Source organism: Benincasa hispida, chromosome 10 (genome assembly GCF_009727055.1).
Source record: "Benincasa hispida cultivar B227 chromosome 10, ASM972705v1, whole genome shotgun sequence".
NCBI lineage: Eukaryota > Viridiplantae > Streptophyta > Magnoliopsida > Cucurbitales > Cucurbitaceae > Benincasa > Benincasa hispida.
This window is the reverse complement of record NC_052358.1, coordinates 8,194,033-8,206,655: the sequence shown is the minus strand read 5'-3', so window position 1 is coordinate 8,206,655 and position 12,623 is coordinate 8,194,033. Positions and strand designations below refer to the sequence as shown.

At 34.5% G+C, this 12,623-nt stretch overlaps 1 protein-coding gene across 1 annotated transcript; it reads left to right on the top strand.

The window, feature by feature from the left end:
- The first annotated feature begins 2,063 nt into the window (after positions 1 to 2,063).
- LOC120088864 (lipoxygenase 2, chloroplastic-like) lies at positions 2,064 to 5,675 on the top strand. The gene is made up of 9 exons (XM_039046307.1): positions 2,064 to 2,172; positions 2,266 to 2,540; positions 2,724 to 2,982; positions 3,397 to 3,699; positions 3,785 to 3,870; positions 3,973 to 4,083; positions 4,169 to 4,470; positions 4,552 to 4,818; positions 4,913 to 5,675. Exons 1-9 carry the CDS (start codon positions 2,064 to 2,066, stop codon positions 5,673 to 5,675), a joined length of 2,475 nt encoding a protein of 824 aa, XP_038902235.1.
- The last annotated feature ends 6,948 nt before the right edge of the window (positions 5,676 to 12,623 follow it).

Below are 12,623 nucleotides of genomic sequence, written 5' to 3'. Positions count from 1 at the left end.
GCTAAGATATTAGGTAAGGGGCACAAGTTCAGCTAAATATAAATTTAGATGCATTGACATAATATTCAACTTATATAATATCGTCAAAATGATCACAACTAACTAATATACAGATAGTGATAAATTCAAAATTACATGTTAGGAGTACAACTTCATATAAGATCAAAATTTTAGCTCATTAACATCTAAATTTGTGTCATATATAGTTCTTGAACTTATGTAGTACTAGATATTTTTTTCTAAAAAAAATAATGTAACTATCGGCTACAAAATTGAAATTGTGAGGTTCAATTAAAAAAAAAATCTTTTATCCAATAACGATTAATTTTTAAGTATTTTAAATATTTTATGAGAGATTTTATACACTAAATTTAGAGTTTATATATATATTAAGACATTTTTAAGGTACTTATTAAAGTTTAAATTAAAAATTTAGAAACTCATTAGTTATAATTTTGAACACTAAAAGTTAAACTTGGATTGACTTTAATATAATTTTAAAATAATGGTTAAATAAATAACCAGGCATAAAAGTTATATGTGAAATTAGTGTTTATAATCCTAATTTAAAAAAATATATATGAACACGAGTCTAAAATTTTATGTATCTAATTATACAAACATAATCCTAATTTTAAAAAACAAGCAAAAAAATTATAATGGACTCAAAAAAATGAGTCTAAAATTTAAAAAATATTTATATATAAACATGAACATATAAGTGGAATATATATATATATATATATATATATATGAAACTTTAAGCAAAAAATATTGTCTAAAATAAAAAAGAAAATAAAATTGTCTAACAGTGGAGTCAAACCCTAGTTGCCAACTTACTGAGTTCTTCCACATGGCTGAGACGAAGTACCATTTCATGACCTAGGAGGGCACACTTTGATATACGTTCAATATATATATATTTATATATTTAATAAAAGAAACAACCATGTATATGTAATACAACACGATGTGTGGGGCCACGTGTCCCTTGACCTGTTCATAGATCCACCTTTATCACTTAAGATATATGGATTATAATAAAAATCAAGAGAATAATATGAAAGCATGGGAGGATTTTAGAATTTAAATATTTTAACAAAATATGAGTAGTTGAGTGTGTGACAAACACATTTTTTTTTTACTATTTATTTTTTTGGTATGTTTTAAAGGGGAGATTTGATTTTTGGATTTTGTGAGATTTTGTATAATTTTTTGTTTTAATTTAGAATTTTTTTTCGTTTCGATTTTGATTGCTAAGAAAATTGGTATAAAAATATAAAAATAGGAAAAATATGAGAGTATCTACGTGAAAAAAATGAGAATATCAGAACAATTTATCTTAAAATTGATTCTTTTTAAATTCAATAAAACTTCAATCAACTTTATCACTACATACTAATGGTTGGAGCACTTTTAGACATTTTTTTTTAAAAAAAAATTAAAGTTATTTTTGCAACGAGTTAATAAGAGTTCCTTCATATACTAAGAATGATGATATTTTTAAACTTTTTTTTTAAGAAAATGGTTTATGGATGTTTTCTAAATTTTTGAAAATTTAAGGGTATTTAACGATTTTATAGGGTATTTTTTAATTCTTTTTTAAAATATAAGAGTATATTTTTTTTTTTAACTTTTTTTATACAAATTATAGAAAGTTCGGAAAAAAAATGTATGCAGTGCACAAGTGGGGTGGGAGTCAATTTAAAATATAGGAATATATTTAATTCTTGTTTACATTTAAATTTTACTAATTATTTTATTTAGACAATGTTAAAGTCTACCATCTCATTTGACATACTTAAAAACAATTGGAATAAAAATGAATTAAAACATGTGTTATTTGAAGTTGTGAGAGCGAAGAATAATGAATATGATGTAACATTTAGATTAAGAAAAGTATATACATTTTAAAAAAATTGTCTTCTTCAGTTGAGAGGTCAGCCATATGGGTGTATAAATAGAGGGTTAATTATGAAGTGTTGGTAAGGTAATAGAATCACAGAAGCATCTAAAAGATTTTGGGTTTTGTGATATATTCGAAATTTGTTACTGTGAAAACGATGGGTGTTAAGAGTACTGTTGTTGTTACTGTGAAACCCAAAACCAATGAATTTATTCCTTGTGGCGAAATCATGTTTCTGAAGTTTGCTAGCGTCGAATTGGATTCGGGTAAGTTTTTTATTCTCTTTGTTTTATAATATTTTTTCTATCGTTGTAACATACTGAGATATGTAAATGGATTTGATGTGTACGCACACACAGATCAACAGCAAAAGAAATTTATCGAAGTTCAGGCAGAAGTACAGGATGATGAATCAGAGGAGTGCAGTAAGTACGTAGCGGAAATTGAGGTTCCAGAAGGTTTTGGAGATATTGGTGCAGTGATTGTTGAATTGGATTACGAGGCGAATGAGAGGTTTATCGACACTGTTTCTATTACGGACTCACAGACTAAGAACTCAATTACCTTCAGCTGCAAATCATGGGTGCAACCCCAACGTGTTCTTGACCAGCGAAGGATCTTCTTTTCCACCAAGGTGGTTGTTGGTTCACACACAAATATATATAGATAGTGTCAAATGTAGTAAAATATCTCTATTCATTAGTGATAAACAATATCTATTGGTGATTATCACTGTCCAACAGATATTTTGCTATGTTTGTAAATAAGTTTGCTCGTTATTTAATTAGTTACTAATAGTCGAGAAGTCATTGAACAGTCCTATTTACCTGGAAGAACACCTGCTGGACTATTGAAGCTGAGAAAAGAAGATCTTGCAAATCTAAGAGGACAAAAAGCAGATGGAACAGAAGATAAGAATGAGCGTCAACCATTCGAAAGAATTTATGATTATGACTTCTACAACGACCTTGGAGATTCCGATGGACCAACAGAATGGAAAAGGCCTGTTCTTGGTGGTTCAGACGAGTACCCTTATCCTCGACGTTGTAGAACTGGTCGTCCTCATTGTATTACAGGTATATCTTTTTTAACCTCCAAATAAACTTATATAATACTAAAGGGAAAGTATAATTTACCCTTGAAATTTTCTCTTTATTTTAAAAAATACCTCTATACTTTTAAAAGTCATAAATGATCATTCAAAACTACATTTGGAATATAACTTTTTTAGAATTTCAAATAAGGGATCAAGATTTTAGGCAATGACCTAAAACGATGTGGTAATTCAAATTTTCGTTCCATGCCACTTACGACCCCATTTCATTCCTCAAAATTTCAGTCCAAATTCTAAAGAACTTGTATTACAAGGGCCTTTTTGAAACATTTATGAAAGTACAAGGGTTTTTTTGGTTAATAGTTTAACATTTTATGATCTTGATATGAACTAATATATATTAACATATGGTTGCATTTTGTACATTGGTAATTAGATGCATCCACAGAGCAAAGGAGTGGAGGAAGGTTTTATGTTCCACGAGACGAAGAATTCTCAGAGGTGAAGCAACATTATTTCCCACCTAGTGACCCAGGGACCAAGGATTTATTGGGAAAAGATCCTTTCTCTGACCTTCCTCAAATTGAGTCAATGTTTAGAGAAGGCATTGAACCCCCTTCTGCTCCTCACAAAATTCTTAAATTTAATATATCATCCATAGTTTCCCCCAACAAACCTACCCTTCAATCTTCAGTGCCCAGTACCCTCCTTCAATATCCACCACCAGAGGCCCACAACAGTGAGTACTATATATACATTAATGCATTAAAAGTGTAACAATAATGTGCATTGGCATCATAATCCTTCTGTTTCATTTTTCTCAGGAGATAGGTACAGTTGGCTCAGTGATACTGAATTTGCAAGACAGACACTTGCTGGTGTCAATCCTTACTCTATACAACTAGTCACAGTAAGCGACAATCAATTAAATCAATCAATAATAACTCTACTAACTAATATGAAATATCTCTAATTAATCAACGCCGCTTCATTATTGTACTAATAAATTCAGAGTTTGCCGTTAATGAGCGAGCTTGACCCTAAGATTTATGGACCTCAAGAATCAGCATTCACCCACACAAAGGTTCAAGAATTAATCCGAAGTCCCATCGAAGTTTGCCAGGTAAATTGAATTAAATCCTACATATTAATTTTGTAAATTAGAAAGGAAGCTAAAGTGTAATTAATTTTTGTGAGTTTTTATGCAGGCAATAGCGGAGAAAAGATTATTTGTATTAGATTACCATGACACTTTAATGCCATATGTAAGCGAAGTAAGAAAACTTAATGGGACGACATTATATGGATCAAGGACCTTGTTCTTTCTGAAGTCAGATGACACTTTGATGCCATTGGGTATTGAGTTAACTCGACCACCAATGGATGGGAATCCCCAATGGAAACAACTTTTCATACCAGGCATTGAGGCCACAGATGTGTGGCTATGGAGGCTTGCGAAAGCCCATGTCCTTGCTCACGATTCTTGTATTCATCAACTTATTATTCATTGGTACGTTTATACATGCATACATACATACAAATATATATATATATATATATATATATATCAAAAATGATAATTTTTGTGCAGGCTTAGAGCTCATTGTTGCATGGAGCCATATGCCATCGCCACAAATAGACAATTAAGTACAATGCACCCAATCTATAGACTATTGCATCCTCATTTCCGGTACAATATGCGCATTAATGCAAATGCTTGTGAAAGCCTCATCAATGCCGGAGGCATCATTGAGAGCACATTTTCTACTGCATCTCACTCCATGCAACTCAGTTCTTCAGTGTACAAGAAGGAGTGGCGATTTGACGAACAGGCACTCCCTGAAGACTTAATTCGCAGGTATATAATTGAATTTAATTAATCAAGGTAAGGTTAATAACGGAATGGAATGGAATTAATGACACTATGTTTTGTAATTTGGATTTAAACCTAGGGGAATGGCGGAAAGAAAGAAAGATGCAGAAGGCCATGATGTTCTTGAGTTGGCCATCAAAGACTACCCATTTGCAAATGATGGTCTCCTATTATGGAATGCCCTGTTGAAATGGGTGACAGAATATGTGAACCACTATTATGGAGATGATGAGAATGAAGTAATGAATGATAAAGAGTTGCAAGCTTGGTGGCAAGAAATTCGAGAAAAAGGACACCCAGATAAAAAGGAAGGATGGCCTGCATTAAAAACTCGAGATGACCTCATTAAGATTGCATCAACCATAGCATGGGTAGGAAGTGGGCATCACTCGGCTGTCAACTTCATTCAATATGCATATGCAGGTTATACTCCCAATCGGCCTAGTATTGCAAGGACCAACATGCTCACGGAGGACTTTCACCAACTTCCTGAAGAATTTATAGACAAACCTGAAAATGAGTTGCTTCAAGTCTTTCCTTCAGTTGCTCAAGCTACTACTGTCACTGCAACTATGTATTTGCTATCTGTTCATTCTTCAGATGAGGAGTACATTGGGGACGAGATAGAGCCAGCCTGGACTCTTGAGCCCTCCATAAATAAGGCCTTCAAAAGGTTTAATGCCAGCTTGATGGATCTAGAGCAACAAATCGATGCTAGTAATAAAAATAATAAGTTGAAGAATAGGCGTGGAGCTGGGGTTATGCCTTATGAGGTTCTAAAGCCACATTCAGATAAATCTGGGATCACTGGAAAGGGAGTTCCATACAGCGTTTCCACTTAAACCCACATGGCGGTCGCCTCTCTTCTCATTCCTTCCAATAAGTTATGGATTTTTCTATTTTGTTTGTTTGTGTGTCTTTCATCTTCCATCTCTTTTTCTAAAAGTTAAAATACACGTCGCTGTATTTTAAGTATTGTGGACCATACACTATTCCACATACGTTTTTATTCATAAAATAAATCCAGGAAGGAAATGCATGACTTCTTCTTCATATTTTCATCCTTCTTTATGCTTTTCTTTTTTAGTTATATATATCAACCAAGTGACATTTACTTCGTCAACTAAAATAATATGTTATCTCACTTTTTTTTTTAAAAAAAAGAATATAAGTAATTCTCACTTTTCTTTCCGTAAACGAAAAATGTCTCATAAATCTTTTTAGGAAGCGTTTAAGAGACACACACCACTCTAAATTATCCTACCTAACCTAAGATGTAGCATCCCATCGATAGGTTCCATCTAAACTAAATGAACCCACTATTAGACTCTAAAAATATTTTTTAAAATAATGGACTAGTAAAAACTTTTATTGTAAAAATTATTAAAAAAAATAAACATTATTAAATCAAAATCCATAAAATTTGGGATAAACCACATCTGACTCACTCTCAAATAATTTGTTTCCAACTCCAATTCCACCATCAAGTGTGCCTACACACAATATGCTCATTAATTAGTTAAAAAATTAATCATGCTAGAGCACAATATAAAACCATTATTAGAAACAAATAACTGATTTAGTTTACAAAGTTTGAAAATTGTAAAAATCCAGTTCAGACAAAAATTTCAACCCAACAACCAATATTTACAAATGCACCTACGAAAACAATGTACATAGAAAATTATGTATAGTCTATCAAGGTGTGGTTGATATCAATAGACACTCTGAAACTCTGACGCCCTAGTGGAAAAATTTAGGAAGAAGGATGAACTTGTAAGGCGTTTAGATTGAGGTTTTCTAGATGTCCATGAATTAAATATGCCTGGGAATTATAAGCCTGAAAATAAGATTACTGGAAATCAAGGATGGTTATGTTTGGTTGTGTAGGGGAAAACAATGTCTGTGAATAGTATATATAGGAATTAAAGATAACTGTGTTTGGTTGTGTAGGAAATGTTATCAACTTTTCCTAGGAATAAGTAATACATGTGTTTGGTATTGCATGGGAATATTATTAGATTTCACCCAAGTAAATGTTATTTTTGTTTAAATTTTGTGATCACTTTCAAACTTTTGTGCAATTAGAAAACATATAACTAATAACAAAAAACTTGCCTTAATTGATTTTAGATAATTAATTTGTGTACTTTTATTTTTATTATACAAATATTAAAAATAACCTTAAGTAGTTAGATTATATTTTATTCCCAAAATAAAATATAACCAACATCAAAGTATAAATACTAAACATAGATAAAATAAGCATTTATATTAAGTTAATATTCGTAGTTAAAAACAAGCGTACACTGTAACACTCATTACAAAATGAGGATTATTAGCAAGCACTAACATGCTAGTTCAAAATTGAAAGACCATTAGGTCCAATGTGGAAGCGCGAATTGTGTCCTCATTTTATTTTCGCAGATAACATTATGTGTAAACCTTGAACTCTACGTTTCCTATATAAGCATGTTCAGCCATAAGAATGTTATATTAATTATTTGATAAGTGAAAAATTTACGGTGTAGTTATAGGGAAATTACAAGTGAAGGAAAAAGAAAAAAGAAAAAAGAAGAAAGAGAGGATTAGAGAGGAAGTAGCTGGGTTTAAGCACTAAGTGCTGGATGAGGTGGCGGTTTGACCTTTGAACATGGGAGGTGGCAAGAAGTATAAAAGGAAGAGGAATTTTAGAAGCTTGGTTTTGACAAATGAATCGAGCAAATTAAGTGAGATTAATGCCATTTGAAAGTTAGGAGAATCTAGTTTTTAAGGTTGTTTTGGTGGAGAAAGATCTCATAAGGAGAAGAAGATAAAGTGAAGAATTTACAGAAGGGACAGATTCTTGGATTAATCAGGGCCCGGGGTAAAGATTGGAAGCTCCAAGCCAAATTACAAAAAAAAATTGCGGCTGTGATTTTAAAGTAATAAAGTTAACTCAATTCTAAACAAGTTTGTGAAGGAAGTTTCTTGAAAAGAGTCCTAGATTTTGAGTTATGAATTATTGAAGTTGAAATAGGAAATCGGTGCGTAAACAAGCAGCTGCTTGGGAGGGTTAAGCAAGCAGCTCACCATAGTGAGCGAGAACGAGAGCGAAATAAGAAAATGAGCAAGAGCGAGAGTGAGATAAGAAAATGAGTGAGATAAGAAGAGGTGGATCTCACTAAGGATGAAAATTTCGCTGGTTTTGTGTTGAATCTCGCTGGAAAGTGACAAATCTCGCTAGAAGTGGTAAATATCGCTCATGAGGATGATCTCGCTCATGATGATCATCTTGCTAGTAATGTTGATTTTGTTGATGAAAGTTTCATTAGTAAGCAAACTATCTGAAGCATTTTTCTGAGAATTCTAAGGAATCAAACCGGGAATTATGTCCTTTCAGGCCAAGAGGAGCTAGGAGAGGCATATAATCCATTAAGAGCCTCGACGAGCTGTGAGTGACTAAAATGAACTTAATGCTTTCAATATTTATGCACAAAAGACCATGTAAGTTACAGTAATGTTGGTGATGAATTTAAGTTACAGTAATGTTGATGATGAATTTATACTTCCTCAAGCAACAAATCTTTAATGGATAGCATATCGTATCTTCTCCAGCTCATATATGTTTTAACGCATGCCAAGGTATGTTGTGAATTCATTACAAAAGTTAAGTTCCTATGTTGAAGCATGCGTTTTGGAGGAAGGCTATGATAGAATGAGTTTTTGTGTTAATGGCATGCAATAAAGCTTAATTTGATGCTAGAAAACAACCCGGTACTGAAGGACACGGAGAAAGTATCTGGGTAATAGTACCTAAGGTGTTGACGATACTTAGAAAACCCTACGTACAGGTAGTTAGTTTTGAATGAGAGGCCAAAGTATGGGTCTCCTAGGCCATATACCAGCAAACGGAGGCCAAAGTATGGGTCTCTTGGATGGTAACAGATGTTGGGAGCTAGAGCAATGTATGCTCGTTCTCAACTAAGGAATAATGTTGTTTAATGATGTTTAAGAATGGTTTTCAATTTTTATGTTTAGAGGAAGTTGCTTGACATGCTAATCGATATATTTACATGTTCGTCATGATGTAATGCATGGTGTAATATGATTCTATAGTCACTCATTGGGGTACTAGCTCACAGATTTTCTATGTTTTCCTTTTCCAGGTAGCGGTCAAATTCCTCAAGGTTGATCCTGCTGCTGCTTGCCACTAAAAGGCTCGACTTGCTAAGAAGAATGTAGGTTGATGGTCTGTCTATGTACACATGTTTTGAGAGGGACTAGGGCTTTGTTAGTGATGTTTGGGCCGAACTGTAATCATTTTACCCGTAGATGTTATGTCATGACTGTTTGCATGTGGTTATAAAAACTTATGTAGAACCTTATGGTGGCATGCTGTATGCGTACATTAATAATATTTAATAGGTTGGTATTTAGGTTAGAAGGCTAAGGCGGAAAGTGCTAGTAGTAGGGCTAGTAACTGCTACTGTCACATCTTTTTCCAAGTTAAGAGGGTAATCTGGGAGGGGGTGCGACAAGTTGGTATCAGAGCATAAGGTTTTGGGAATAAGAGGGAAAGTTCATGCATCAGTCTAAGTCCCTAAAGTGTGAGTCCCTAACATGTGTACATTGTAATAGGTGAAATGCGGAGGCAAAGAGGTAGACAAAGTAGGCAGACAGGAGGCAAGAATATTGTCCCTACCGTTGGAGGCCCGGAGGTTAGAAAGAACCCACCGGGAAGAAAAATGAAGGTGAACGATCTAATGGGCCAGGAAATGACGTCTGAGGGAGAGTCTAGTATTCCCCAGGTTTCAAACAATGAATCTTCATCTTCATCATCATCTTCTTCAACAATCTCACCACCAACTTCATCATCATCATAAGGTAATTAATTATTAAGGGCAGATTCCCAGCTAGAAGATATAGTTTTTTACAGGATAGCGTTGGATTTTATGTCCTAAAACTCATAGTTTGTAAATTAATAAACATATTCTGTTTTGTTTTTCGATAAAGTGTTATTGAAACAGTAATCTTGAATCCAATAAACTAAGGTCATGAGGTTATTTAATGTAGTTTGAACTTTATGTAGTGACATAAATGTGGATCAAGTTCAAATATATAGCCAAAATGGTCTATAGTATATGAATGAGGTTGGGCGCCTTGTTCTGGGGACATTATGGATGCGGCCCACTTTGTAGTTAGTACAAACGATGTGATCCTGAATCGTTCATATAGAGATATGTGAGTGGAGGCTTCCTACGCAATGAGTTTGCATAAGACCGAACCATGAAATAGTCACCTTTTACGTTCTAAATGCCGGTTTATGTATAAAACTGACTATTTCGTTAATTGATGACCTAGGTAACTTAATCTTAATCTTGAGCTAACTATGAACTCCTGTTCACTCGGAATTATCCATAGATCTGCATAAGTAAGGGCAGCTTATCATCGCTGGCCCAATAAGCCTCCCATTTCAGGGGTAAGATCGGGTGGATAGCTGGGAACTTTGGGTGCAAGACGGAATTCTCTCCTACCCGTTATAGGGATAGTAGATAGGTTGTTCCCTTTAGTACTGAATTCAGGTCTTGAACAAGGGGCCCCACCCTCTTCTTGGCCCAAGAGGGATTCAGTTTATAGGTTGAACCTTAAACCAATTGTTCATTGGAGGATCAGTGGAACTTAAGGAATAAGATGTAGTCTCGGGGGTAAAACGGTTTTTATGACCCAGCCAAGATTACGAACCACCTATGAAGGATTAGCTTACTAATCATCGTTATATCAAATGGACACAAATATATCTAAAGTGAGGGGAGTGCAACTACGGGACTCTAGTGGAATGACCCGTTAGTTAACGAATGTTGATTAGCTCCATCTAAAGAGTTTAGCTAGCTAATCTCGGATCGTTGGAATCCATGATCTATAGATCCATTAGGTTTCCTTACTAGCTCATATGGAATAAACTTAGAACAGTATGATTGAATGATTCGAATTGTTCGAATTATGTGAAGAGAGAGAAACCGACAAGTATATGTGATATAGTGGTCGGGGTTTTCAGTTTAGAGATACAACTTTAATATTTAAATGTGATTTAAATATCAAGAATATGAATACGTTTATATTCGGAAGCTCGGAAATAATGGAAATAGTCAAAGATGTAAAAGGTCACAGAGTTCACTTTTGACTTTGAAAAATCAAAATTTGACCGACCTTATATTCAAATATGATTTGAATTTCGAAAAAATGAATGCATATTCATGCTCGGGAGGTCAAAATTAGTCAACACGGAAAAAATCATAAAAAGACAAAATGTTAACTTTTTGGTCAAAGTTTGACTTTGACCAAATGACTATTTTGCCCTTTAACTATAGTTAGTGGAAAAAACTAAACTTTTGTTGGATAATTCCACTAACAAAATAGTAGGCTAGGTGTTGGCTTATAGTGGAGACATTAAGCCCACTAAGATAGTGGATTATAGGTGTTAGGTTTTTATGGATTTGATTCATGCAATTATTGCATGGTTTTTTCTATAAAATGGGCTTTTGAAATTAAATTAAAGACTTTTGACAATTTGAAAATTTTGTTTTCAAAATTAGGCTGAAAAAACAAACCCAAACCCTACCCAAATTCCATCTTATTTTCTATCTCTTTTCTCTCTCTCGGTTTTCTTCATCCACTGGATCCCACAACCCGGTTTTGAGTCCAAAGGATAGTAGGTCAACTCTAGTGGTGGTCCGTCTGTGTTTGGGTCAAGATTCAACAAGGAAAAGTGGGTTTTGGGAGCTTCAAAGGTTGTATGCTATCCACTTTTATTTACTGTTTTTCCTCTTCAATTTTCATGCTTATTTCCTTTTGTTTAGAAGCAATTAGAGTGTAATTAGGTCCTAATTCCACTGCGTAGGTCTCGTGTTCCATCAGATAGTGCAGAGGTTAGCAGCCAGTGTAGGCTTAGTACAGGCCGACCCAGAGAAAAAATATGGCATTGAGAGGTTTAAAGCCCTAGGGGTGTGAAATTCGAAGATACAGCAGACCCAGCTGAAGCCGAGTATGGCTAGACGTAGTTGAAAAATGTTTCAATGTTATGAGCTGTCCAAAGGACAGAAAAGTAGGATTAGCCACATTTTTACTGCAGAAAGGAGCAGAGAAATGGTGGAAGGTGATATCCGCCAAACGAGCTAGTACAAATGTGATGTTATGGCTTGAGTTCTGGAAGGCCTTTGAAGACAAGTACTACCCTAGCTCATTTCCAGATGCAAAAGGGATGAGTTCCTCAGACTGACGCAGGGAACGATGAAAGTGGCAAAATATGAATAGAAATTTATAGAATTATCATAGTATGCTTTGCCGATTATTGCCGAGGAAAGAGATAGATGTAGGAAGTTTGAGCAAGGTTTGAGGAAAGAGATTAGAACTCTGGTGACATCTACGACTAATTGGTTAGACTTTAACCAGTTAGTAGAAATGGCGACACGAGTCGAGCGGAGTTTGGCAGATGATGAGCAGTTGCCAAGGGGCAGTGAGGCAGTAGTAGGGCCTAGAGATAGCTCTTATACACATCTAGATGTGTATAAGAGACAGGTTTAAGGAAGGAAATCAGAACTCCGGTGACATCTACGACTAATTGGTTAGACTTTAACCAGTTAGTAGAAATGGCGACACGAGTCGAGCGGAGTTTGGCAGATGATGAGCAGTTACAAAGGGGCAGTAAGGCTGTAGTAGGACCAAAAGACAGGGGATCCCAAGCCCCAGTTGCAAGTCAAACTAGTGGAAGCCAATTCAGGGGTACGAGTTGGCAGGGAACCAAGAATAGG